The sequence below is a fragment of the Alosa sapidissima genome, chromosome 10 (genome assembly GCF_018492685.1).
Source record: "Alosa sapidissima isolate fAloSap1 chromosome 10, fAloSap1.pri, whole genome shotgun sequence".
NCBI classification, from domain to species: domain Eukaryota; kingdom Metazoa; phylum Chordata; class Actinopteri; order Clupeiformes; family Clupeidae; genus Alosa; species Alosa sapidissima.
This window is the reverse complement of record NC_055966.1, coordinates 36,969,653-36,993,945: the sequence shown is the minus strand read 5'-3', so window position 1 is coordinate 36,993,945 and position 24,293 is coordinate 36,969,653. Positions and strand designations below refer to the sequence as shown.

The 24,293-nt window shown below is 39.2% G+C and overlaps 1 protein-coding gene across 1 annotated transcript in view; it reads right to left on the bottom strand.

Moving 5' to 3' along the window:
• LOC121721307 (opsin-5-like) overlaps window positions 1–21,015 on the bottom strand; it is a 39,431-nt gene extending 18,416 nt beyond the window's left edge. The window contains exons 1-3 of the mRNA XM_042108141.1: window positions 20,813–21,015; window positions 13,759–13,909; window positions 12,444–12,583 (exon numbers count right to left, since the gene is read on the bottom strand). Coding sequence (XP_041964075.1) covers window positions 12,444–12,583; window positions 13,759–13,909; window positions 20,813–20,927 — 406 coding nt within the window. The 5' untranslated portion in view covers window positions 20,928–21,015. The remainder of the gene's footprint in view (window positions 1–12,443; window positions 12,584–13,758; window positions 13,910–20,812) is intronic.
• Between the last annotated feature and the right edge of the window lie 3,278 nt (window positions 21,016–24,293).

Below are 24,293 nucleotides of genomic sequence, written 5' to 3'. Positions count from 1 at the left end.
GTCGCTGCCGCACATCGCTGCCACTAGGGCCAGCCTCGGGCCTTGCCCGAGCAGCTTGCCGTCATCTCTCTCACTCCCTGGGGTGAGAGACCAGGAGTGAGCGCCTGGCCGCCGAGGCCTACTTTGTAGGCCGTGTTTTTCTTAATTTAGACATTTTTCCATACTGGTTTTTTTTGTATTAATAAATACACCATTTTCTTAAGTTTTGTGTCTGCCCGTTTTTTGTTATATCCCACAAGCCCTAGACCGGGATGTAACAGTGGCACAAACAATGTTAGAGTTTGTGGACTAGCCATAGCTATATTTGAATGGAGCTGGTAAAAAAACATCATTAGGAGAACGTGTGGACAGTGGCACACAATGGGCTTAAAGTGACAGTGCACCTTTTACAAATGAGTTAAACAGCATCACATGTACAGTATTTAAGAAATGAATACTTTAAAACAAAATTACTTTGTCATTATTATCCTTTAAATAAATAGAAGTGTTTTACTTTTACCTTTGTGGTTACTCAGTAATTGTGATTTATGCTGTATTTAATATGCCATATAAGAAGCTTTAATCGCAATTAATCTAGATTAATTCATTTCAAAATATGAGATAAATTAGTTTTTTTTTTATTGTTTGACAGCCTTAATAAAAACGGAAAATATTTAACTGCAGCAATTTACTAATGTAGCCTATGTGACGATTCTTCTCGTCACCATTTATTGTAATCATTAACCATGACCTTGGTTTCCCTTATGAGTCGCCACTGGCAGACAGCCTAATAAATTGTTTGCAGGCAAATCTGTGGCCTAACATGGTGAAATGCCATCAGTCAAATTAGTACTCATCCTTACAGTGGACACCGCAATTTGGAAAAACAATATATATTTGCTGCTATGAGTGTCTTGTAGCTATCCGTTTCGTACAGATTACTCAGGTATGCTCATGCGTATATTTCACAGGTATGCGCATGCATATATCGTAAAAGATTTCAAGACAAAACCATTGAACATATTTTAATCTGTATTTATAAAAAAAAATACTGTAGATTAGATTGATGTGTTAAAATTATGATCGATAGTCTAATAATGGCATTATTAAGTGAAGAGTACCTGATGACTTGTTCAGGACTTGGAAAAAGATTGGGACTTGGACTTGGACTCGACTTGGCTTTGAGGTGACTTGGACTTGGACTCGACTTGCCCTTCTCTGTCTTTACTTGGGACTTGACTTGGACTTGACTGCTAAGACTTGAGACTTACTTGTGACTTTCCAAACAATGACTTGGTCCCACCTCTGGTAAGAGGTGAACTGTTGCTTTATTTATCCAATTTCCACCACCACTAAAACAGTGGGCCGGTCTTGGCCCTGAAACTCCCGGGCTGAAAAGTGGCCCCACTCCGGCCCTGTCTGATACTGATTCAGTAGCACCCTTCTCAACACATAGGCTCTGTTCAAACCAGAAGGCAGCAGCTTGTTGCCTCCCTGCATAAATAGAGAGCTGTCTCACTAGACATGACTTTGGATTCAATGCATCTTTTAAGAATGAGCGTAGCACTCTAGAATCTTTGGTTAACACTAGCAAAAGCCTTAACGTTAAACTAATCTAGCTTTTGGAAGCTAGCAGTCTAACGGTAGAAAGTTGTTTGACAAATGGAGCATAAAACAGACCAGACGCTATTGTAGCGCCCTCAATTCAATGTGAGTGATTTAAAAAAATATATAATAGGTATGTGGTGTTAGTTCAAGAGTTTGGGTTGTAGTTAGTTGTTCACTACATCAGCCGCGTCAGTAGGTGGCAGCAGAGCGCTGTGGAATCAGTCTATTCACGAAAATCTCAGCAGGGAAGTAGAGTAACTGCGTTCTTTGTTGAAGCAAGCGTGAATGTTCATTGTGTCATCCTACTGAGTGTATTTTGTATGTTTCTACAGGTGAGCTGGTGTTAAAAACAAACTCATATAACCTTATTAGCGTAAGTGACATGCAATGATACAGAAATGAGATTGAATCCGTTTCATATGTTTAATTAGAAGTGAGATATGTGCCGTTTGCCATGCTAGCTGTCTAGCTTGTTTTGTGTCATGAATAGCCCGCGTATGGTTTCCCTCCATTACATGTATTAGTGACGCATTGGCTATGAGTTTTCGATGTAAGAAAAGTAGAGTAACTGCGTTCTTGGTTGAAGCAAGCGTGAATGTTCGTTGTGTCATCCTACTGAGTGTATTTTGATGTTTCTACAGAAACAAAGATTCATTAAATATGTGGCATCAAGACCTTTGAGTCAGCTACACTATCAATGGTATAATCAGATAGCAGTGTTTATTTCTCACAAGATTTTGACTAATCTAAAGTGAACACATTTTAGCTTCACTAGTTAACTAGTGAGAGCCAGAAATGTCTACTAGTTAACTAGTAAAGGCCAAAATGCATACCAGTCAGCTAGTTGAAGGCTTTTGGGTCTCACTAGTTAACTAGTGACAGCCAAAAATGTGCACATGTTTACTAGTGAAGGCAAAACACCTCACTAGTTAACTAGTTGCAGTAGGTCAATGTCACTAGTTAACTAGTGAACCATAAATGGCTTACTAGCTAGCTAGGTGATGGCAGTAGGCTCACTAGTTAACTAGTTGATGCATCATTTGTCCAAACTAGTTAACTAGTGAGGTCATAAATGTATACTAGTAAACTAGTTCAAGACAAAATTCACACTAGTCAACTAGTGGCGCAGAATTCAAATTAGGAGGCGAAGAATTCTGGAAATTGAGGCTTTCTATTGGCTCTCTATGTCCAAATTGAACATGATAACCAATCACAGTGCAGAATTTCACGAAATCCCACCCACAACATTTGCATGTGGCACACAGGTTAACATGCTGGCCAAAGGTACTCTAGCTAGTAAACTAGTGGCTTCAGTATGACACTTACATGTAAACTAGTGAAGGCAGAACTGCTCACTAGTTAACTAGTGAAGACACAAATGCCCACTAGTTAACTAGTGAGGTCTAAAAAGTGTCACTAGTTTACTAGTGTGCACCAAAACACCCACTAGTGAACTAGTGATGGCAATTTCCATTCGACTAGTTAACTAGTGAGGTGCAAAAAGTCTCACTAGTTTACTAGTGTGCCCCAAAATGCCCACTAGTTAACTAGTGAAGGCCATTTCAGCCCCACTAGTTAACTAGTGAGATGCCAAAATGGTCACTTGTTAACATGTAAAGGCCAAAATACCCACTAGTTTACTATTCTCTATTTGGACATAGGGAGCCAATAGAAAGCCTCAATTTTCAGAGTTCTCCGCCTCCTAATTAAGTGTGCTTGCAAAGCACTTATTGTTCTTCTTAAATTTTATTAAGTGTGCTTGCTGCAAAGCAGCACACTTATTAAGTGTGCTTGCAAGCACACTTATTGTTCTTCTTAAGTTTTTTTATTATTATTAAGTGTGCTTGCAAAGCAGCACACTTATTATTAGGGGTCCGAGCAGCGTAGCTGCAGGACCCCTATTGTTTCTGTACCGTTCATTTTTGGCCAAAATTCTGTAAAAGTCATACTGCTGCCTAAACCGTAACTCCAAAACTCTTCAAATTTTCAGGTATGGTTACCAGTACCCCCCTCTGCCCATAACCCAAAATTTGGGGTACTGCACCCAAAGGTGGCGCTGTTGGAAAAAAAAGTTAATTATGCTAATTTCTCCTTACCAGATTGACCTAGACTCAAAATTCTTTCATAATATTAATCTCTAAACTCAGATGCATCTTTTTGGCCCTGGTCTTATGGTCTAAAAATGTTTATTTTTGACACAATTTCATGGAAAAGCCAAACATTATAAAAAGTTTCACACTCTTCAAAAATAATCAAATCTTCACCAAAATTCTCACAGACAATGTTTAGACCAAGCCTCACAAAAGTTATGGATCAGAATTTTGATATTTTGTTCCATTTCAGAGATATAGGCTAATAAAGTTAGACCACTTAGGCCATTTTTCCTAGATCACCTATATTCCTATAAACCGTAAGTCCTAGAAACTAAACATTTTCAAGTATTGTTACCAGTACCCCCCACTACCCATAACCCAAAATTTGGGGTACTGCACCCAAAGGTGGCGCTCTTGTCAAAAATGCTTATTTCTCCTTACCAGATTGACCTAGACTCAAAATTCTTTCATGATATTAATCTCTACATTCAGATGCATCTTTTTCACCCTGGTCTTATGCTCTAAAAATGTTTACTTTTGCCACAATTTCAGAGAAAAGCCAAACATCATAAAAAGTTTCACATACTTCAAAAATGATCAAATCTTCACCAAAATTCTCACAGACAATGTTTAGACAAAGCCTCACAAAAGTTATCAAAATAATTTGGATATGTTTTTCCATTTCAGAGATATAGACCAATAAAGTTCGACCACTCAGCCCATTTCTCCTATATCACCTATATTCCTATATGAGTAATTTTTTTTCCTTGGTGAACAACCATACAACCATCATTATGTGGATACCATTAACAGTGCACATTTTCAGATCTGTACTCTTTTTTATAAAGCCCTTAATTCTATTGTCAAATGTATGCTAGGAATTTTCTTGATGTTGTGTGTTTGCCAACACACCTTTTCACCATGTGAATGTGACTGCCAAATATGTAGGATTGTCAGTGGCTCAGTGGGATAATGCCTAGTGCTGATGTTTGTTAGGTTGAGAGTTCGAATCCCTGGTAGTGCTTTAGGCTCTAGCTCGAATACTATTGGTTATTGAAGATTCACACCATTGAACAGCACCTGAATGAAATCAGGCAATCAACATACACAGTCATTAGTTGCCAAGAATCAGAATGCCGAGACACTCTGACATTTAGGGGAACTTCTTTGTTCACTATTTTTCCTTCATCATTAAGTCTATCATATTTATATTTCATCCATTAGTGTTCTTCTCTACAAATGTCTAATTGCCCCAGAATTTCAAAAAGATTTCAGGTGTACTCTTTTAGGAAAGCCCTTCATTTTATTGTCAAATGTATGCTTGGAGTTTTTCTTGTGTGTTTACCAACACACATTTTCACATGTGAATGTGACTGCCCAATGTGTATGAATGTTAGTGGCTCAGTGGGATAATGCCTTGTACTGGTGTTTCTTAGGTTGAGTGTTCGAATCCGCATTAGAACTTCAGGATCAAGCTGCACATGCTATCGGTTACTGAAGATTGAACAGCACCTGAATGACATCAGGCAATCAACATACACAGTCATTAGTTGCCAAGAATCAGAACGCCGAGACATTCTGACATTTAGGGAAACTTCTTTGTTCATTATTTTTCCTTCATCATTAAGTCTATCATATTTATATTTCATCCATTAGTGTTCTTCTCTACAAATGTCTAATTGCCCCAGAATTTCAAAAAGATTTCGGGTGTACTCTTTTAGGAAAGCCCTTCATTTTATTGTCAAATGTATGCTTGGAGTTTTTCTTGTGTGTTTACCAACACACATTTTCACATGTGAATGTGACTGCCCAATGTGTATGATTGTTAGTGGCTCAGTGGGATAATGCCTTGTACTGGTGTTTCTTAGGTTGAGTGTTCGAATCCCCATTAGAACTTCAGGATCAAGCTGCACATGCTATTGGTTATTGAAGATTCCATTGAACAGCACCTGAATGACATCAGCCAATCAACATTCACACTCTATGACATTCAGGGGAACTTCTTTGTTTACTATTTTTCCTTCATCATAAAGTCTATCATATTTATATTTCATCCATTAGTATTCTTCTCTACAAATGTCTTATTGCCCCAGAATTTCAAAAAGTTTTCAGGTGTACTCTTTTAGGAAAGCCCTTCATTTTATTGTCAAATGTATGCTTAGAGTTTTTCTTGTTGTGTGTTTACCAATACACATTTTCACCATGTGAATGTGACTGTACTGGTGATCCTTAGGTTGAGAGTTCAAATCCCACTTGAAGCATTAGTGTTAGAATACTGTTGGGTTGTGGATGTTAGCATACTACAATAGAATGCTCTTGGGTTGTGGAGGTTAACACGCTATTACATTACAGCTACTTGTCAATATGGACTTGTAGTGTAACTGTATAATTATAGGCTGTTTTTCTTATTGACTCCGACACAGCTGTAGCCTATAATTATTTGTTATTCTTATAATATTTGTCATTTCTTATACATATTTAGTCGGCTCTTCCACTTGACAGAACAACTCTGTATCGGTTAAGGATGTCACGCATGAAACAATGCTGCAGAAACACGAAAATACGACTTTGAGTTTAGTAGGCTATCATTTTCAGTTCCTGTTTATCTATTGCACGATGGGTAATAATTTAAAGGAATCGTGTTGCAGTCTTGTAAATAGTGACCCTGCAAGATCCCTAGTCATTGCAAAATCATAGTCTGTGACTTAAAACTCTACTACTTGTCTTTAGATGTGAGAGGGTCTGAGACTGTAGTCTTTCAAAAATCTTTTCCAAATCTTTGCAAATCTTTCCAAAGTCTGTCAGTGTAAGGAGGTGCTGTGGAGAAATTGCTGGATTGTTTGGCTCTGTCACCAAACCACACCCAGTTTACCTGCTGGGAAACCCTGTAGCTCCGGAGCAGGGGCTCAGACCAGGATAAATTGTTTGCGCGCCCTCAGTTCACTCTTTTGTTCATCTCAACCCAGCACTCCAGTGTGTCCTGCTTTGTGTGCGTCTTTGAGTTAACGTAAGTCATCACTTTAATGACCCTCACTATGACTTTTGTGATGTTTATCAGTTTGTAGAGTAGCTCTGCCATCATGTGTATAGTTAAGGTCTTTGTTTGTTGGTTTGGTGTGTTGGAGTCCCATGTGAGAGATGATTAGGTGATGTTGGTTGACTTGGGATGTCAAGTATTGTTTAGTTGTACCTTATATAGCCATATGATTTCAGTTTATTGTTCAAATGTCAATTGGTTTGTTTGTGAGTTGGGATCTGTACTGATTTACCCCATTTCACTGATTACTCCATTTTCTGTTTGTTTCCTCTTTGATGCAGCACACATACAAGTAAAGAACAAAAGAACAGATGAATTGAAACTCAAATAAAGTTCACTTGTGTTGCACCGAAACCTGCCATCTCCGTGTCATCACTTCATACCATTGAGCCTTCTGACCGAGGCTCTGCCTGCTCGCCACACACTCACTCTACCTCGACCCACATCGCCCCCTACAGTTCCTTCAGCTGGGTTGTGGAGGTTAGCATACTAGAATAGAATACTGTTAAGAATACTGTTGGGTTGTGGAGGTTAGCACACTATAACGTTACAGCTACTTGACAGGACTTGTCATGCAAGGCAAGTATAACTGCATAATTATAGGTTGTTCATCTTATTGACTCCAACACAGAACCCACCCCCACCCCCCTTCACCTACCACCACAAATACAATTCCATTCTGTGGGAAACACTGCCTTCCATTAACAGACGCTTCATCTTATCCATGACAAATGCATAGTCCTGTGGAATAGAGTATTGTTAGAATACTATTGAGTTGTGGAGATTAGCGCACTAGAATACTACTGTTAGAATACTGTTGGGTTGTGGAGGTTAGCACACTAGAATAGGGTATTGTTAGAATACTATTAGGTTGTGGAGGTTAGCACACTATAACGTTACAGCACAGGGTAATCCTAATTTTATGCATCAAATTTATTCCAATTTAACTCAAAAGTTTTGAACAACACAAAGTGAAGGTTTTATCCAGATCAAAACCAAGAATAGATTATGTGATCTAATCCAATTTCAGGATCCTTGTTTCCCTTTGAACAAGCCATTTTCAAGATTTGATCCAATCCGATAGCCGAAATCCGGTAACTGAAATCCGATAACCGAAATCCGATCACGTTTCTTTTGAACAATTGGGCCCAAACAATCAAAGCATATGTAAAACTAAAAAGCTATGCTACCTCATGTTCGTTTTGCTCGGACCCCGTAAATCACCGCTTGCGGTTATATTTGTTCTTCTTAAGTTTTATTATTTTTCCCGTCTCCCTAATTTTTTGTCAGCCCTAGCGCCTAGGCCCTTTGAGACAGAGACACCGTTCCAACTTTAAAACGTCCGGTCAGTACCGGTGTAAGTTGGTCGCGAAGATGACGTCAGGTGGGCGTGTCGTTTGTCCGCTATATTGGATTGAACAGAAAGCGAAACTAAATTTTCACAGGTCACAAATTTGGTCCGAACGCCACGAAACTTGACGTACATTATCCTTGGACCAAGCCTCACAAAAGTTACCAGAAGGATTTTTGATTTTCGAAAGCGTTTGCCCGTCACAGCCAAACGAAATTGGCAGCGAAGCTCTGAAACAGGAAGTCGTCCATATCTCAGGAACACTGTCACATATCGATACCAAATTTTGTATTTGAACTTGGGACTCCAATGTGAGGGTGCATAAGCTAAAAAAAAAAAGAAAACATTCCAAAAGTTTCCATCATTTGGCAAACCACCCACAGGTATTTAGTAACTCTCACCATTCACCTTTGCACCATTCACCTTCTATCACAATGCCTTCCAAGTATGCTCAATGTTTCTGGGCAGCCACAATGTCTATGGGCAACCTTGCCTAATCATGAAATCCTTGCTCTACCATGGGATAGTATGGACTTACGAACTGAAATAGCAAGGAGAACAGTAGCTATATATAGCTTACATAATAGAGTTGTTTTCACATTGACAGTATTCAAATTAAATTTTTCATTATTGTTAAATATCATGATGGGAGAGTATTATTAAAAATGTTACAAGTATGCAAATGCATATGTTTACGGGCATTTAGGTTTTACTGTGTTGTTTTGTTGTAAAGACATGCAAGGCATTCTGGGCCATGTAATGAACAGTGGTCGGCAGCACTCCATAGGCTACGTATTAATATGAATAGGTGTTTCTGTAAACCTAGGGACAATAAACAGCTATCTCTGTTACAAAAACGAGCTGGTAATCGCTCATTGAAGAGGGAACTATGATAAAAAGATTGTTTTCCTAAAAGCATGGTGTTGACAAAAGAATAAGCAGGAAATGCCACGTTAATCTTAAATAGCCTACATCTGAACGCTAGGTGGCAACGTTGTATTACATTTCACTAAATGCGGTGGAATTAGTGTGAGCTTCACAAGGAAGGAAGGTGCAAATATTATGTAATTTATCATGGGAAATTATTGGAAATGTTATTTCTTGTTTATTCTAATTGCAAACCACACATTTAATACTGGAAGACTGTCATTTCGTTTATTTGATGTTGCTTAGCAACGGGGACAGACTTCAGAGCAAAGATTCTAGAACAGAGCTTCAGAGAGACACGTTTTGAGTTCGTGGCCAAGTTGGCTACCTAAAATATTGGTTTCCATGTGTATGTGCTGGATGGTGTGCTTCCTTTATGAAAGTAAGTGTTTTATAGAGTTACAGACATAATGAGTCATGTTGTAGTGGTCCACATAAATGTGCCCCTTCTGTTATTAGAATGCTAAGCGGAGATTTAACATCATTCATTTCTTGTGTGGCTAGAAGCTAGCTAGCTATGTCATAGGGAGGAGATGTTGCTTTAACGTTATGGGATTTATGTTGCTTAGCGTAATGCCATGGTCATTTGATATGAGATGCTTGTACTCGTAACTTCGTCACTCGTAACTTTAGGACTCCTATTTTTTTTTACTAAGAGTAATTCAGGAAGCATTTTAGCCCTAAAAGTAGCGCCTGAGTCTGTGACCGCTTAAGCGAGGACTCCTAATAAGACCGATTCACAAACAATGTTTTGTTGTGGCATTTCACGTCGCGATGTTTTGAAATGTGTCTAAAAATCACGAGGGAACAATTTTGCATTGTAGGCATAACTAAGGGATGCAGTAACACCACCAACAACAACCAAAACTAGCCTACTCATTGTTTACATGTACATTAAATGTAACGTTTCATTGTGAATCAAATTAAAAGATTCTCCTCTTTGCAAACGTTGGCATAGGCATATGGTGACAGATTAATTTAATAATGTTGCTGCGTGAATCACGGTAAGTGTGAATGAAGTGGCCACTTCTTAATGGGACTCACTGTATGGATGTAGGCTAAGTAAAATAGAGATGTTTAAAATAAGATAAAGTTAGGATATGCCCGCTTGACAACAGAAGAGATAACTGGCCTTTGGCCATAGCAACCATCCATTTAGAATGACTGGCCTTCATAGCAACCAAGGATCTTAGCTGTGATTCATGTAGCTACAGTATGCATGCAATGTGATGCAAAGTATAGAAAGGTGATGAAATATACAGAGACAGGTCAAGAAATATAGTGCAATGTAGACAGTAGTATACAGTTGATTTACAGAAGGTGGTTTAGAGTAATATGAATTAAATATAAATATGTGCAGTGTATTAGCGGTTATCTCATACGATAAGTAGAATAATGTATGTAGATGTAGCAGTAACAGTATAATAGTAATAATATAGATATATGCAGTGTATTAACAGAATATAATAAAACAGATATGTACATAACATACAGCTATGTGCAGTGTGGAAACAGTGTCATTGTAGTGCAGAAACAACATTATAAGAGTAGTAAGAATAAGTCTATGTGCAGGATGAATAGTATAAAGATCAGTAGAATAACTATGTATAAATGTAATTACAGTAGGCTTTAATGTCACGCAAAAAGTACAACCAAAGCTGAGCTTGATCAACTAGAACATCTAAAGAACCAGAACTTGAGTGTAGTTTTTTGCTGGGTCCCAGGCCATGTTGGTCTGAGGGGAAATGAGAAAGCGGACAGTGCTGCTAAGCAAGCCCTCAATGAAGAAGTCACAGAATGTCAAATCCCTGCCCCAGACCTTAATTCTATACTGAACTCTTACATCTCAGATAAGTGGCAATCTGAATGGGATTAATGTACCAACATCAAGCAAGGAATGTGAATTTTGGCACATTTTCATGATCCACTGGGTCGTTATTGGCCACACAAAATACGGTGTTGCTAAAATTACTCCTATTGTGGCTATTAGAGACATGCGTTCATGAGTATCCAGCTACATTCGATGAGTTAAGTAAAATACATTCACACACAAGAAAACATCACTAATGTTGTGGATATTACTTTATTCTGAGATACATCAATAGGCTCTCAAAACAATCCCAAACAGACATACGGTCTTTATAGAGCAAATCAATATAGATTATTTGTCAAATAAACCAGTAAAACAAAATTAGGGGATGGAATATATATAACATTCACACTCATATTTTTAAAATAAATCAGTGAAAAAGTATCCTGACAAACAAGCAGCATTTGAATTCCTTATTCATATTTCATAATTTCAATTCTTCTAGGTTACCTGATAACCCAGTTTGAGAGGTGCAAGACGCGTGACATTATTTATTTTTGCAGCCAATCACTGCTGTTGTTTTATTTTATTGATTTGATCTTAGTCATAGAAGCTAAATTCAAAGGCAGGCCACAGGTAAAATCTAACAAACCGCATTCACCCTGCAAGCCAATAGTTGAATAGCCCTCTCCTAGAGCTTTTGAGGTATTGCCACTGCTCCAACACTGAAAGGCACTGTTACAATGCCTGGATCAAGCCAGGTTCAGCATAGCGTATGCCACTGTCTGCTCACGTTGGTGACCGGACCAGGGCAAGCACACTTTTGCAGTTCCCGCCGGAAATGCAGTCTAGTTTTAATTCTGCGCCACTAGCTGACTAGTGTGAATTTAGGCTTCAACCTAAAGTAAACTAGTATACATTTATGACCTCACTAGGTAACTAGTTTGGACAAAGGATGCATCGACTAGTTAACTAGTGAGCCTGCTGCCATCACCTAGCTAGCTAGTAAGCCATTTATGGTTCACTAGTTAACTAGTGACATTGACCTACTCCAACTAGTTAACTAGTGAGGAGTTTTGCAGCAGCAATTACTGGTGTCATCCGCCATCTTTGTTTACTTTTCACAGCTTTTGCAGACGTTACTGCAAAGGATTATGGGTAGTAGGAAGCAACGACAATACATTGATGCTTCCTTCAAAAAATAATTATTCGGTTTCGAACCGCACTTGCTGCCTCACTCCCCAAGATATCTGCTCCCATTTCGAACAGAGCCATTATGTCTTATCATCTCAAAAACACATTAAGGTTGTTATAAAAATCATAACATGGAAAGTTAAAGAATGACATCTTTGATGGAAAGTAAATGAATACAAGCATTCTCTACAAGCATGCAAGCTTCTCATCATGTGGACAGCCCCTTGTAAATCTCTGTTCTCAGTGAACAAGTACATGCCTAGATTTAAGCATAGGTAAAGATTATGATCACAGTTTGATTGTGATCAAGAGTTTGATTGTGATATTTTGATGTTGAAGATATTTTGTTTGTACGGTGTGCCATCCAATGCACACAGATGTACTAATGATTTGTTATTCTATATGAAGGCATGAGAGGTTAGTGTTAAGTGTTAAGTATCTCACCGTATCGAAGGCTGCTGATTTTTAAACAGCGGTCCAGTGAGATGAGGCAGGTCGTGAGCATGGATCCGATGCCAAACACAAAGCCTTGGATCCCATACAACATGCAGCCAGTCTCGCCAAACATCCAAGCATGGGAGAAACTGAGATGAAATATTTAAATTATCTGAAAATGCATCTCATTACAATGTTTACAGTTTAAAAAAAAAAAAAAAAAAAAAAAAAAACATTTAACCAAGGGAATTGATTCAAAACCATGCCATTCTTGCAAGCTCTTCTTCAATGACAAAGTCATTAATTTAGCATAACGAGCATAACTGAGAAAAACTGCATTGCTGAATACACAAACATTCACATCCAATCCGATCATTCTTAAACATTTGCAGTCATGTACATTGAGGATGTACCCCAATTCTCTTCATTTTGATGCTATCCTCCAGAAGCTTCCCTTACCCTCTGGCCCACGATTCACATTTTCGTGTCCACGTGGCACTCTGCTACACCAAGCATGGGGAGACGGGACATCCAAGTCAGTGGTTGGTTGTGTTCCAAGTCGCATACTTCTCTATTACAATACCTAATATGAGGGCACGGTGCTCTTATATTAGGTAAGTACAGAAGTATGCTAATTCGAACAATGTTTACACCGGCAATTAAATGTAACCCAATTCCGATTTTTTTTTTTTTTGATCAAATGTGGCACAATTCCGAATTATACTTTGAACAAATACATTGCCCATTATCAGCAACCACTCATCCAATGTTCCAAAGGCACATTCTGTTTACTAATCTGATATCATTTTAATACAATAATAAAAGCCTTACTGAGAAAACATTGGAGAACCCTTGCAATTATGTGCTGCCCTGATTAGAAAAAACAATGCAACTGATCTCAGCTGGTATTCCGTCTCTAATGGAAATGGAATTTTCTAAGTGACCCCAAACTTTTGACCGGTAGTGTAAATATATTTGCAAATCTAGAGGGAGCTCTGCAGTCACCAAAAATACCTGAACCTAGTGTACCTTTAAAGGCGTTAGCTCTCCAGTCTCAACTTAAAATAAAAACGATAGCCTATTTTGCGGACATACTTTGGAAACGAAAGTAAACAACTAGCCACTAAAATACCCTAATTCATCTTATTTCGTATATTTGCTGTGCTGTCTGTTTGTTTGCTTTCATTTCAGTGACCAAAATTCCTCTGGTGCGCATGCAGATTGTCTTAAGTGTTTAAAACTAGTGAACAATGTAAACACAGAAATTTGATATGGTCCACTCTCAAACGCAGCCATAGACACCGTCTCTCACAAACACACTCACCTGGAAATAATGAGGCATGGCGCCCCAAGGAGGCTGTAGCCGAAATCACAGATGGCTAAATTGATGGTCATGAGCTCGTGTGGCTTCAGCTCCTTGCGCTTGCGAGCCATAACGAGCAGAACCAGGCCGTTGCCAGCTATGGACACAGTGCCTAAGAAGAACAGGAAAAGGCAGCTTGATGGTGAAATATTCCCAATAGAGTCCCGAAGCCATGACGTAGTGTTGCCAAGGCAGCAATTTCACTGGATCTAAACAAATCAATCTACCATTAGAAAACACCATAGCGGTGGCTTTCTTAATCTATTTCAATAATTTTACAACGTTTCTAAGACGTTAGTATATTTTTTTTACACTGTAGGAATCACATACTACAACATATATTCATACCAACACGATCAAATTCGTGACTACAGAGTTTTATTTTAGCATGGGTTTCCTCCGTAAAAGAGACCTGCATGTAACTTCACAGCATGCGGTTAAAATCCTTAAATTTTTTGCCTTTATTTTTTTGGGAAAAAACGTTGCTCTTAACAGCCGCCAGTCTTTGAGAAGACGTGAAATATCCACTGGAATTTTCTTTCTTTCTATTACACCTGCCAGGGAATCCGTGTTATGTGGCTAAGCTGCTGCCTAGCAGGTAAAACACCTTTAAATGGATATATTTATTTTTATTAGCTAGAAATGATGCCACATGTCTACATTCAATGCTATTTATGCCACTTCGAAAGTTTGTTTAGATCCAGTGATTCTACCGCCATGGAAACGCTACGTCACACTTCGGGACTCTATTCAAAGGTTGGTTTTCAGCTGCATCAAAATAACATTGATTTGACCTATTGAGGTATTCAGCATCAGTATTAGTATGGGTACAACCCCAAATCAGAAAGTTGGGACATGTGTAAAATGTGAATAAAAACAGAATGTAACTAGAAAATGTAATTGAGGAAATTACCAGTGCATGAAAATATAAACATACTGTATATTAACATAAAATGCAAAACAAACTTTTATTTGATAACAGTTGGCAGAAGTCATAGTTGATAACAACTGACAGTTGAAATGGCTGAACAGTTAAATAGTTGAGTAGTTTAAATAGTTAAATTATTTAATAGTGAATTATTGTAGTGAGGACATTTATTTTGAAACAGTTGTGGGCAGAGGAAATAGTTGAACAGGATCTGTAGAGCCAAATTGTATGTTTAAAGCCTGAGACAGAGTATATCGTTTAAAAGTTAAATGTAGATAGTGTAATGGATGTTGATAGGCAGAAAGTTGAATAGATGTTGATAGGCAGATTGTTTAATGGATGTTGATGGGATAGTTTAATGGGTAGATGAGTGAATGGTTTGAAGAGGATGAATGGATAGAAAGTTGGATGGAATGTGCCTTATATCCTTGTAGAATGGAGAGACACAGAGTTGGCCTAGTTAAGCAGAAAGCAGTTGATACAGGTGCAATCAGTTGAACTAGCTTTTTGATGGGACCTAGTTGAGCAGCTGGAAGTTGATACAGGTGCAAATCAAGTTAATTAGCCCATTATGATGTCATAGTCCCCATACAAAGTCTATGGGGAAAAATAAGCTTGTTTTTTATTAATATATGAAAAAGTATAAAGTTTACAAAAGTGAAAAATACATTCCTCAAGTCTCCTTTTCAAGACCTACGTTACAAAGTTTGAACGAAGTTTCTACGTTAAAGTTTCATGCACTGTAATAACTAGAAAAACATTTCCTGAAGGAAATACAGTGCATGAAAATTCAAAAAATATGATGTAAAATATCATACAGAGTAAAAACAAACTATATTGGTTGTTAGGTAAATGATGTTTAATATAGTTAGAATGACTGGGGGTGCGTTTGGGGGTTCCATGTTCCATATGTTGTGCATGCATTACTTGAAAAGAACGAGCTCCAGTTATGTATCAACAGTGAAGGTAACAAACTCTTAACAATGTGAAAAACGTGAACTTGAAGTGAAAATTGAACAATATGAACTATGAAAATTGAACAACTTGAAGCTACATCTATCAAGTGTGAACATATGCTTAACAAAATATGGGAACAAAACATGGGAACTAAACGTGCATTACGAATAATTAGTGGGAGCCCTGTGCTTGTTTCCCTGCAACAAGAAGGTTCCATCTGGGGGTGATGGAAGACAGTGACACCCTCAGTGTGTTTGAAATGTCCAGTCGATTGCGCAATTTGGTCTTAGTTGCAGTCATTGCCGAAAACCCGGCCTCGCATAGGTACGTGGTGGGAAATGGTAGCAACGTTTTCAGCGCTTTTACGGCTATCTCTGGATATTCTGCTTTGGTTTTAATCCAAAAACCCGCCAGAGAGGTTTGCTCAAACACACTTTTAAGACCACCGTCATTTGCAATTTCGATCAACTGCTCTTCCTCCTGCGCTGACATGTTAGGACTATTCGGGATATTGACAAATGGGTTGCGGACCCACTCATTGGTTTGCCGTGGATCTTTGGAGGATGGGAAGTAACGCTCAAACTCATTTGAAAGCGCAACAAGGTGATCGCGCACCAGCTGCGAGAGAAAGGGCCCTGCCTCAGTCTCTCCCAAATCCCCACATCAAATACACCCCGGTCCACTCGTCGTCCCCACAAATCAAGCTTGGCTTTAAATGCGGCGACTTTATCTGCCAGTTTAAAGACAGTCGTCATTCTCCCCTGGAGTGACAGGTTGAGGTCATTAATCAACCCGAATGTCACACAGGTAAGCGAGTTTTGACACCCAGTCCTCATCACTAAAATGTGCAGCTAACAGTGACTTTTTTTCTGTAAGAAATCTCTGTAGTGGCTCTCGCAACTCAAACACTCTGGCCAGTGACCTGCCCCTTGACAGCCATCTGACCTCTGTGTGCAAGAGAAGGCGTTTGTGCTCTGCATCCATTTCTTCACAGAGCTGCTCAAATAAGCGAGAGTTGAGTGCGTGTGCTTTAATGTTGTTGATCATTTTAACTACATCAGTTAATACCCCATTCAACTCGGGCGACAGTTTTCGGCTAGCCCGCATTTCCCTATGAATGATACAGTGTGTGGGCTCGCAGTCAGGGGCAACCTCTCTAACCCTTGCAGTGAAACCGGACAGCCGTCCGGTCATGGCTGCAGCCCCATCAGTGCATACGCCAATACAAAAAGACCAGTCTAATTTTCCAGACACATAACCATCCAAAGCCCGGAACAGTTCTGCAGCTGTGGTGTTCGTTGGAAGTGACAGCACACACAACAAATCCTCCTGAACATCCTCCTCAAATATGTACCGGACAAACACCAGCAGCATTGCCTTATTTTCAACATCAGTTGACTCATCAACTTGGATAGCGTACCACAGTGACCCATTCACCCTCTGTAACAACTGTGCCTCAATATCCTCTGATATATCATCAATTCGTCTATGGACAGTGCTTGCAGAAAGCGGTACCTGAGCTATTTTTTTAGCTGCAGCCTCCCCAAGGAGTTCATTGCACATGTCTAGCAGCAGGAAGAATTAACTCTTCCCCAATAGTAAACGGCTTCTTAGCTTTAGCAATCCGACTAGCCACTAAGTATGAGGCTTTTAGCGCAGCCATGTTCACCGATGTGGTTGCTTTAAGCACTAGTTTTTGTCCTTCTTGCTCGCGTTTCTTACGCTCAAAGAACTCAAGGGGTTTGTGTCTTTCAGTGTAGGATGCTTGGACTCTAGATGTCGAATTAGCTTTGATGGTTTCATTGCTTCGTTTGACAACTTATCGCCACATACCACACATAAAGGACTTAGCGCATGCGAGTCACCGGTCTCTGCGAAACCATATTTTAAATATGACTCGTCATATTTCCTATTGAATGACCCCTTCTTTTTCTTTGAGGTATCTGGCTCACTACCATCATCAGTGGGTCTTTTTTCCCCACTACCCCTTCCAAAGAAATGCTCTAAAGATTGTTGTTTTTTGTTGCTCATTCTAGCAGTTTAGCTAACTTCGTGTGACACTACCGTTCGCGAAGAACTGATCAAGTGAAGTGAGCTGACGCAGCGCTGAAGGCAATATGTAAAAGTGTTGAAGGCGGGACAGACAGACGTAAGAAAATAGACCTTGCAAAATGCATGTGTGCAATCAAACAACTGCATATAGGCCTATGCCATGTAAAAATGTGACATTATTGTGAATTAAATTGAGTTTATTTGGTTTGCTTGTGCTTTTTTTTTTTTTTTTTTTTTTTTTTTCATGACTCATGTCAGGCTACGGCCCGGTTAGGAATGTGGGGACCGCTGGCATAGGCTACACATGGTTACAAATAGCTTCAAAATTGAAATTTTAATATCAAATATTGACCGGGATGCCGACCACTTGTGTAGGCCCTAACAGTTGGTTTTACAACTAGATGTACCGCAGAGCGGTACAAAATATGACCTCATTTTTACTTTTTTGTGTTTAACTAGGTGGTGCTATACATGAAATGAGTGGTTATGGAATGGGTTGACATGGCCCTTTGAGATCAACATACAAAAAAAAAATGGTCCTCCTAAACCCTATGGTTCTCGAGATATTCACAGAAAACTGTGTCTGCCCTACCCTCCTTTCGGGGGGTTCAGTCCAGCGGGGGGGCTACAGATCAAAACGAAAAACGATGGTTCCATGCTATCCATGTGGGGTTACATGCCCACCAAGTTTCGTCTACCCCGATCGGGAATCCTTGACGGAAATTTGGACATGTGAAAAAGAAAAGAAAAAAAAAATCAAAATCTGACTAAACCCATATGACCGCCGCGAGGAGAAGAAGGAGAAGAATTTGATATGTTGCTGAGTATATCATAAACAGCAAAGAAAAGTGATTGATAATGACTGACTGACTATTATTGTGTTACATGCTTCAAATGTAAAGCACTTTGAGCTGCATTCTGTGTATGAAAGGTGCTATACAAATAAAGCTTTATTATAAGAAGAAGAAGACTTTGGATAACAGTACAGTGCATTTTCATGCAATAATCTACAAATCTCTTAAACTCATATTTAGTTGCAAAAAGGATACAGACAACATATCAAATGTTGAAAATTACAAATTTGACTATTTCATGGAAAATATATGTTAATTTTGAATTTGATACCAGCAACATGTTTAAAAAAAAAAGTAACAAAATGCTGGAAAAGTTGTGTAATTATAACAAAAACAAAAGGAGAAATGTTTCACAACTAATTAGGGTAACTGGCAACACGGTTGGGTATGAAAAAGAGCATCCCAGAGAGGTAGGGTCTCTCAGAAGTAAAGATGTAGGGGTATTCATCACTCTGTGTAAACCTGTGTGCACAAATTATGAAACAATGTAATTTTAATGTTTCTTAACATGACATTGTGAAGTATTTGGAGAGTTCATCATCTACAGGGCATAATATTATTAAAGGCACACTATGCAGTTTTTTTAGCTTAATATGCAAGTTTTTTAGCTTAATTTACCTTCATTTAACAGCTTCAGAGTCATTGGAATGGTTATATGACTTTTTTGGGGTTTAATGGTGGCCGTGTCACTTCCCCCTAGCGCCTGTGAGCGGAAAAACCACCCTTGCAACTGTGGGCCGGCGGGCCGACGGCCTCAGTGTCAGGAAGTATACCGAGTGTAACAAATTGCTTTACTGCATTTAAATACACATACACGCCAGGCTCCGGCTAGAAGAAGGTAGCGATGGAGTTTCTCAGACATTCGTCATGACAGAGCCAGCGAAAAAGAAGCAAAACCGAGAAACCGGTAAGGACATGGCCAATCCTGCAGTTTACCTTTAAACCGGTAAGGACATGGCCAATACTGCATAGTTTACCTTTAAACCGGTAAGGACATGGCCAATACTGCAGTTTACCTTTAAACCGGTAAGGACATGGCCAATACTGCAGTTTACCTTTAAACCGGTAAGGACATGGCCAATACTGCATAGTTTACCTTTAAACCGGTAAGGACATGGCCAATACTGCATAGTTTACCTTTAAACCGGTAAGGACATGGCCAATACTGCATAGTTTACCTTTAAACCGGTAAGGACATGGCCAATACTGCAGTTTACCTTTAAACCGGTAAGGACATGGCCAATACTGCAGTTTACCTTTAAACCGGTAAGGACATGGCCAATACTGCAGTTTACCTTTAAACCGGTAAGGACATGGCCAATACTGCAAAGTTTACCTTTAAACCGGTAAGGACATGGCCAATACTGCAGTTTACCTTTAAAACATTCAGAAAATCCAGATAAATCTTTGCAAACAAGGGTCTTTTGGACCGCAGATGGCACTGCATCAAAACCAGACCTGTTTCCAGACCTGTCATTGTATGGGCTCAGAAAAACCTCTGATAACTATTGTCTATGTCCACAGTTTGATACTCAATTCAAAAACTGCAGCCAAAATTGTAACAGCCAAAGCAGCCAAAATGAGACATGATGCCAAAATGAGACATGAAAATACCACCGTGCATCATGGAATGAAAAAACATGATTAAGAATGCCTCATACTGTTGAGCAACTGAAATCCTATATCGGGCAGGAATGGGACATTTCATTCTCAAAACTGTAGCAATGGTCTTCTTAGTTCCTAAACATTTACAGAATGTTGTTAAATGAAGAGGTGAAGCAGCACAGTGATAAACATTCCCTGTCCCAACTTTTTTTGAAACATGTTGCTGACATGAAATTCAAAAGGATAAATGAAATAGTCAACATTTTCATTTTCAACATTTGATATAATGTCTTTTTTGCTGCTAAATGTGGATTTACAAGACATTCTGTTTTTATTTGCATTTTGCACAACGTCCCAACTTTTTCTGATTTGGGGTTGTACAAAGTGTTATCATCATGAACATACACTCAGTCATACATGGAGTATACTAAACAAAAATAAGCCCACAAAGTTGTTTATTCATTAGCTTAGCTCCAGATGACAGAACAGACGGTAACAAGCCTGTAATCCTTCAGGGCAATATCTTTAGTTGTTTCTGGGCTTAAGGTGTGTTAGAAATGTTGTCAACCTAAACTCCATATTGCAGACAGCCATGTTAGACTGGTCACTGTGCCCTCACCTGTGAGGACGAGGAAGACGGCCACACACAGATCCGTGGAAACGGAGAGACGAGAACGGAAAGAAGGAGGGATGGAGGAGGGGAAGGATGGAGGCGGAGTCCATGCGTCGCTCATACTCCGAGATGAGTGAAAAACAGAGGGAAGAAGAGTGTTTCTGGAGGGGCGAGAAAAACGACAGTAGACTGCTCAAACAAATCAAATGTGACGGAATAACGACAGTAGACTGCTCAAACAAATCAAATGTGACGGAATAAACACTAAGAATTTAGCGGCCTTTGATAGTAAGCCAAAATGGGTTTCAATGTTTTGTGATTTTATGCTTTCTCAAATCTGGTGAATAACATAGCATAGTCTGGTAGTATAGCATAGTCTGGTAGTATAACATAGCCCTATGCATAACCTAGTACCTGTCATAGTGCAACTGGGGGAAAAAGCGACAATTTTGATTTAGTACTAAGACTAAGTGAGAATCTACCTGACAAACACTAATACACCTGTATGAAAATTCTGCATATCTGTGGTGCAGAATCAGCACACATACTGTAAACAAAATGTGCAAGGAGCTCGCACACACCATCAGAAAAAAGCAGTAATGCCCTGATCCCTTTCTTAATCCGCCCTGTGGTCACCCTGCCAAACAGGTGACTGCTCTGACTGACCCCCATGCCACACAAACACAGTGCAGCAGTTCCCACAGCTGTAGAGCTGGCAGCATCTTACCTCCCTTGTGGACAGAGCACAATGCTCCAGCACGCAGCATCTTACCTCCCTTGTGGACAGAGCCTCCTTCCGTCTCCTCCTGTCTTGTCTCCCCCAGTGAGCTTATTCACTCATCAACGCTGCGCGGAGCTCAAAAGCAGAGGCAGCTTGCCTGTGGATTGGTTTTTATGATTTAATCTTCGAAAACCCTGGGAGATTCCCAAGCTGTAAATCAACTCTCCCCCAGCAATCTGGTGGAGAGGAGAGAGGGAGAATTAACACAAAAGAGTTGTGTGTTCCGTTTGACCTCTCTCTCTCTGGTTCCCTCTCTCTGCCTTGTTCCTCCTCTGTCCTTCTCTGCAAACAGGAATGCAACTGCACAAGACGCTCAAACCAAGGAGCCTGTGTAGACCTCAGTGTGTCCCTATAAGACAGACGGAGGAGGAGGAGGAGGAATATGGTTCGATTGTCAGTATAATGAAGCAGTGATGCGAAGGAAAGGTTATTAGAACTTGTACACACACACACACACATTTGATTAGACATAAAAGCATTAGAGGGATAGAAAAGAGATGCACTCAAATCAGTATGACTGCAAGAGCAACTAGAGGATTAAACCTTTAAAAAATGACAATATTCTTTTTGACAACTGTTCTTATCAACCCACAGTATGCTAGCATAAGAGCGAGGGGTGTCGGTATACAGTACAGTATATGTATCCTCTTATTCAACAGGATTAACAGGGTTGGGCAAAACTCTGTGGATTTAGTCAACCACAGATGACAACAGAAGGGGAAAGAGACGGAGGGAAAAAAAGATCTGTGAGAAGAGGGAGAGAATCGCGGGAATGTACGCTACCGGTCAAAAGTTTGGGGGTCAGTAATTTCCATTCTACTCCATTATAGATAAAAAGGAATCTTGACTGTTCTAAAAAGAAATGGCTGATCTTTAATGCAATATCTACATTGCCCATTATCAGCAACCATTCATCCAATGTTCCAAAGGCACATTCTGTTTACTAATCTTTTAAAAGGCTAACTGAGAAAACATTGGAGAACCCTTTTTCAACTATGTAAACACATAATGTAATCTGAAAACTGTTGCAAATGCAACTGATCTCAGCTGGTATTCTGTCTATAATGGAGTGGAATGACCATTTCTAAGTGACTCTTACTTCAGTGACCAAATAAACACATCAAAACCATAATCCCTGCTTCATAAGAAAATGTTAAAACATCTCTCTCCTCTCTCTCTTTCATATACACAAGCACCAAACATATGCTCAAGCACATTATGAGAGAACAGATGATTGTAAGGCTGGTTAATTCATGGTTCATCATCATTTTACAGTTTGCAATGCCTGTTTACTTTGAAAGCAATGCCTGTGTACTTTAAAATTCTGGAAAACAAAAAATTATTTCCCCTTTACAAACAGGTATGAATTATACAGTATTTAGAGGTTCAAAAGTTACAAGGCAAAATGGATTTTTGTTAATTGCAGTGACCCTAGAGGTCAAAGGTCACAAAATTTCTTCAGCATTCACCTGATGGGGTCATGAGTCCATGTACCAAGTTTGGTTTTGATACATGCAACAATTGCTGAGATATGAGCTCACTTCCTGTTTGGCGGCTTCGCCACAAATTTCGATTGGATGTGACGGGCGAACGCTTCTATCAATTGTTACAGAAATAAATGAAGTGACAAGGCATGGTCTGAAGATGGTCTGTGCCAATTTTGGTGAAGATCAGATGAAATTTGTGACCTGTGCGAAATTGTTGGTGTTTTTGATCAAATCAAATATGGCGGCTGAATAAATTATATTGATGTGACAAGTTGCCCTCAGTTGACCTAAGGACCTTTCACAGTATTATCAGACACCACTAGTACAATTTAACCCTTAGAACCCTAAGCTGTTTTTAGGGCATTTTCACTACCTTTATTCATAAGGATTTATTCTGGTCATTGTAAGTGCCACACACACATATTATATATTGTTTTTTTCAGCAGAGTCTAGGCTATCCAGATCTGCCATTTCATGTATTAGTACTAGCATTGATTTTATTTTGATTTTTAAAGAATTAAAATATAAAAATCATATTATAAAAATTATTATATTTTGACCTGTATCTCACCACAGCAAGCTCATAGCTCTACATGCATTTCATGTGTGTGTAGGGCAGACTGTCCTGAAATGGGCAATATAATTGCCATGTTGGAGGGATACTCTGGGGCTGAGCAATTTACAGAAATATGTGGTGTGTGATTTACGGAAATAAATGCCATTTTTTATTTAGCGATGAAAAATGACCATTCTGCGCTCCATATCTGTGACACGAACTGAACTGATCTGACCTGACTTGACCCAAGTTTGCCTGTTAGCATGTGTGACTATGGTGTATGCACTCATGATGATTCTCAACTTTTAACTGCATTGCCATGAACAAAGTAAAGGCAAAAAAGGTGTTTCTCTGTTGAACAAATTGGGATGCAATGTGAGCCTTGATTTGGATGCCATGCAGGAATTTGCTAGGATCTCAAAACCGGATTATGAACATGTTTTGCCATAGAGAAACACACAATAGCGTTGGATTATAAACATGCTTTGCCACAAAAACAGACAAAAACGTGGGGTAAGTTGAGCTATATGAAGTTATTATTTTGCTGTCACTTTGTCTGTTTTATAACCCAGAAGGATGTATTTGGTATCAAATGATAGCTCTGTGTCTCCTCTTTCATCTAACATACGTGGCATATACATCCGATCACGGGTCCGCGAGTAA